This window comes from Mandrillus leucophaeus, unplaced genomic scaffold (assembly GCF_000951045.1).
Source record: "Mandrillus leucophaeus isolate KB7577 unplaced genomic scaffold, Mleu.le_1.0 Scaffold88, whole genome shotgun sequence".
Lineage (NCBI taxonomy): Eukaryota > Metazoa > Chordata > Mammalia > Primates > Cercopithecidae > Mandrillus > Mandrillus leucophaeus.
The window spans coordinates 3,565,106-3,570,154 of NW_012109585.1; the positions used below are offsets into that span (position 1 = coordinate 3,565,106).

The window sequence follows — 5,049 nt, forward strand, 5'->3', positions numbered from 1 at the left end:
AAAAAAAAAAACAAAAAACAAAAAACAAAAAACAAAAACAAACAAACAAAAAAAACAAACTATATATATATATATGAAAAAATCACTTATTTTCAATTTAGAACCAAGTAGTATAGTTATATAGTAAGCAGAGATAGTATCAAAAGTTTTATATTAGCCAGACACAGTGGCTCACACCTGTAATCCCAGCACCCAGCACTTTGGTAGACTAAGGTGAGAGGATCACCTGAGGCGAGGAGTTCAAGACAGAGCTGGACACTTAAGAACCTATTTCTATTAAAAATAAGTAAGTACATAAATATTAAAAATTTCATCCTTTTTTTTTTTTTAGAAACAAGGTCTCATTCTGTTGTCCAGGCAGAAGTGCAGTAGCACAATCATAACTCACTGCAGCCTCAAACTCCTGGGCTCAAACAATCCTCCCTTCTCAGCCTCTCAAGTAGCTAGGACTACCAGTGTATGCCACTATACCTGGCTAATTAAAAAAATATTTTTTTAGAGACAGTGTCTCACTATGTTGTCCAGGCTGGTCTTGAACTCCTGGCCTCAAGTGATCCTCCCCAGTCAGCCTTCCAAAGTGCTAGGTTTATAGGCCACCACACCTGGCCCTACTTCTTTTAATTTTTTTTAACTATAAAATTCTTTTCATTCAGGTTATTACTAAATGAACAGGGATCGTGTTCAAATGACAATATGCTAAATTTTTTAAAATCTCTTTTTTGAACTTCTTAGTTGGTTTACTGCTTTTAGTAATGAAAATTTTAAGGGCTGGGCACAGTGGCTCATGCCTGTAATCCTAGCACTTTGGGAGGCCAAGGCAGGCAGATCACGAGGTCAAGAGATTGACAACATCCTGGCCAACATGGTAAAATCCTGTCTCTACTAAAAATATAAAAATTAGCTGGATGTGGTGGCGCACATCTGTAGTCCTAGCTACTTGGGAGGCTGAGGCAGAAGAATCACTTGAACCCAGGAGGCGGAGGTTGCAGTAAGCAGAGACCGCACCACTGCACTCCAGCCTGGAGACAGAGTGAGACTCCGTCTCTAAGTAAATAAATAAATAAATAAATTTTAAGTGAGCACACATAAGATATGCTACATGTGTTTTACAGCCTGTTTTGAAATTTGAAATCCAAATAATATTTGAACATTTGAAATCCAAACAAACAACTTACCTTTGCTGGATGTATACAAGAGCGCTGACTGAAAAGAAACCAACTGAGTGTCAGTAAGACTCTCTTCCACTGACATCTGTACTGCATACCCAGCATCTGGGTTGACGTTAGGCAAAGACAATAAGTCAGTTGACCTAACAAAGAAGTTCCCATGGAAAGTATGAATGGAAAGACCTAAAAGAGAAAAAGGTAACAAAATGATTTTTATATACCTACATACTGATATTTACATTTTATCCTAGTTACTTACCAGATTGGCAAAAAGTAAAGAAATCTAGATAATACACAGTACTTACTGAGGTTAAGGAATAACAGATGCCTTTTGAAATGAAGGTGGGGATACTAATTTTCAAAAAACATTTTTGGGTCAGGTGCAGTGGCTCACGCCTGTAATCCCAGCACTTTGGGAGGCCAAGGCGGGTGGATCTCCTGAGGTCAGTTTGAGACTAACCTGGCTAATAACATGGTGAAACCCTGTCTCTACTAAAAACACAAAAATTAGCCAAGCATGGTGGCAGGTGCCTGCACGGGAGGTTGAGGCAGAATTGCTTGAATCCAGGAGGCAGAGGTTGCAGTGAGCTGAGACTGCGCCACTGCACTCCAGCCTGGGCGACAGAGCGGGACTCTCTCAAAAAGAAAAACAAAAAACATTTTTGGAGGATAATTTGGCAGTATCTATCAAAATTCTAGATACTTATTTTGACTTTAGCAATTCCATATCAAAGAATGTGTCCTACAGATAATCTTCATTTAAGTGCCAAATTTATACATGCAGGAAAATTTCAAGTAGACTGGTGTGTCACAGCAAAAAAATTTAGAAATACTTTCGATGGGTATCAGTAGAAAAACTAGGCCAGGCACAATAGCTCATGCCTGTAATCCCAACACTTTCGTAGGCTGAGACAGGAGGATCACTTGAGGTCAGGAGTTCGAGACCAGCCTGGGCAACATGGTGAAATCCTGTCTCTACTAAAAATACAAAAATTAGCCGGGCTTGGTGGCACACGCGTGTAGTCCCAGCTACTCGGGAGGCTGAGGCAGGAGAATCGCTTGAACCCAGGCGGCAGAGGTTGCAGTGAGCCGAGATCGTGCCACTGCACTCCAGCCTAGGTGACACAGTGAGACTCTATCTCAAAAAACAAACAAACAAACAAAACTAAACTGTGATTTGTCCAATCTGCTGAATACTAGGTAGAATAGGTAGAAGTTTAAATTAATGTGATGGATTTATATGATCTAAAATTAATGAATCTTCAAGGTTTATTGAATAAAAATACATACAATATGTCACTTATGTAAATAGACCATAAGATATGTTTTCCATGGAGATGTACCGAAGTATGTAAACGTACAGGAAATTCGGTATATACCAAGTGATATATATCATTTTTAATAGGAAATTCTGATATATATCATTTTTAACTACATAAAAATGAAGTGAAAGTGTATGTGTCACATACACACGCAAGCTGATACAGGAAGACTTTAGCTTTATCAATGTTTTTATTTTTTACAAGAAAAACAGATGCACATGTTGCTTGTGAAATAAAAATCAACTTAAAAATAGTAATCAGGATTAAAAAGAATGCTGGGCATGGTGGCACATGCCTGTAATCCCAGGTATTCAGGAGGCTGAAGCAGGAAGATTGCTTAAGCCCAAGAGTTGAAAGCAAGCCTGGTCAACATAGTGAGACCCTGTCTCTTAAAAATAAATATATAACATTAAAAAAGAAAGAAAGAAAAATGAGAATGTGGGTCTGTACATATAAAAATAGAAAGGTGTTCCAAGATATTGTGAAAAAAATTTAAAAAGCCAGGTGTAATTCCTCACTGCTTTTACTTGAAGTTCAAAATATATGTTTATAAATGCCATAGGAAAGTTTCTGTTTTTGTTTTTTTTGAGACAGAGTTTCGCTCTTTTTGCCCAGGCTGGAGTGCAATGGCGTGATCTTGGCTCACCGCAACCTCCGCCTCCCAGGTTCAACCTCCTGCCTCAGCCTCCCAAGTAGCTGGGATTACAGGCAACTGCCACCATGTCCGGCTAATTTTTTTTTTTGTATTTTTAGTAGAGACGAGGTTTCACCATGTTGACCAGGATGGTCTCGATCTCTTGACCTTGTAATCCACCCGCCTCGGCCTCCCAAAGTGCTGGGATTACAGGCATGAGCCACCTCTCCCGGCCATAGGAAAGTTTCTGAAGGGCATATGATTAACTGTAGAGTGGAACAGAGGTTAGGCTTGAGTTCTCATTTTATATTTTTTTGTACATTATTTGTGTTAACTTTTCTAAGAGTATGTATTTGATCCGTAGTGAATTTATCATAATAAAATAAAAAGAGAAACCTAAGCAAGCTAACCACAAAGCTTTATTAAGCACTCTAGAAAGAGGGTGGTGGGCCATAGTGGCTCACACCTGTAATCCCAGCACTTTGGGAGGCCGAGGCAGGCAGATCACGAGGTCAGGAGCTCGAGACCAGACTGACCGACATGGTGAAACCCCATCTCTACTAAAAATACAAAAATTAGCTGGGCATGGTGGCACTTGCCTGTAATCCCAGCTACTCGGAAGGCTAAGGCAGGAAAATCACTTGAACCCGGGAGGCGGAGGTTGCAGTGAGCCGAGACCACACCACTGCACTCCAGCCTGGGCAACAGCGAGACCCTGTCTCAAAAAAAAAAAAAAAAAAAAAGAAAGAGGGCAAAGGAGTTGCCTGGCATATCCCAAAGCTGTTTATGCAAAATAAGGTACATATAAAAATAGCCTCTGTCTTGACAAGTAAAAGAGGTCCTAAAAGCACATTACGATGCACATTTCCCTTAATTTATAGCAGGTATCTGCAGAAAAAAACATTTCTGAGGTCAGTCTCCAATGAATGGGATCCAACAAATGTACCCTTTAAAACATAAACACTAAAAAACTATTAGGTGCTCACTTTGACAGCATGTATACTAAAATTGAAACAATACAGAGAAGATTAGCATGACCCCTGCGTAAGGAAGAAGTGAAGCGTTCCATATCTTAATTAAAAATTATAAAATAAAAACTATTAGAATTAATAAATTCAGCAAGGGTATATTATTATAGTGAAAGATAAATAAGAGAAAACTTCATCTTGCTCACGGTTTGACCGATAGATTTCAATATGTAATGGAACAGGTTAGTGGATCTTTATCTTTTTTTTTTTTTGCTATAGATTTCATATAAATAATTTTTCCATTGAAAAGAGTATTATTTTACTGGGCATGGTGATTCACACCTGGTAATCCCAACACTTTGGGAGGCTGAGGTGGTAAGATTGTTTAAGTCCAGGAGTTTGAAACCAGCCTGGGTAACAGAGTAAAACTCTGTCTCTACAAAAAAAAATTAAAAATTAGCTGGGCATGGTGGCATGCGCCTGTGGTCCCAGTTATTTGGAGGCTGAGCTAAGAGGATTGCTTGAGCCCAGGAGTTGAGGCTGCAGTGAGCTATGATCGTGCCACTGAACTCCAGCCAGGGGAAGAGAGCAACACTCTGTCTCCAAAAAAAAGAAAAAAGAGAGAGGAGAAGAAGAAAGAAAATTACCGCTCTACACCCCATTACAGAGCACTAATTATTTAAATAAAAACTCAATTTGTGCTCCACTCCTCCTTACAGAACAATAATATTCATTTAAATACAAACTCAATTTGTATAGCAGCAACGGAAAAAAAAAAAACCCCACCCTAAAACCAGGTTGATAATGTGGAGAAATGAAAAATGAGGCCGGGCGCTGTGGCTCACGCCTGTAATCCCAGCACTTTGGGAGGCCGAGGTGGGAGGATCACGAGGTCAGGAGATCGAGACCATCCTGGTCAATACGGTGAAACCCCGTCTCTACTAAAAAAATACAAAAAA

The 5,049-nt window shown here is 39.4% G+C and overlaps 1 protein-coding gene across 1 annotated transcript in view; it reads right to left on the bottom strand.

Moving 5' to 3' along the window:
• The window catches only part of SEC24A (SEC24 family member A), a 92,552-nt gene that overhangs the window by 29,171 nt on the left and 58,332 nt on the right, over nt 1-5,049 (bottom strand). Inside the window, exon 14 of the mRNA XM_011969302.1 lies at nt 1,176-1,394. Coding sequence (XP_011824692.1) covers nt 1,176-1,394 — 219 coding nt within the window. The remainder of the gene's footprint in view (nt 1-1,175; nt 1,395-5,049) is intronic.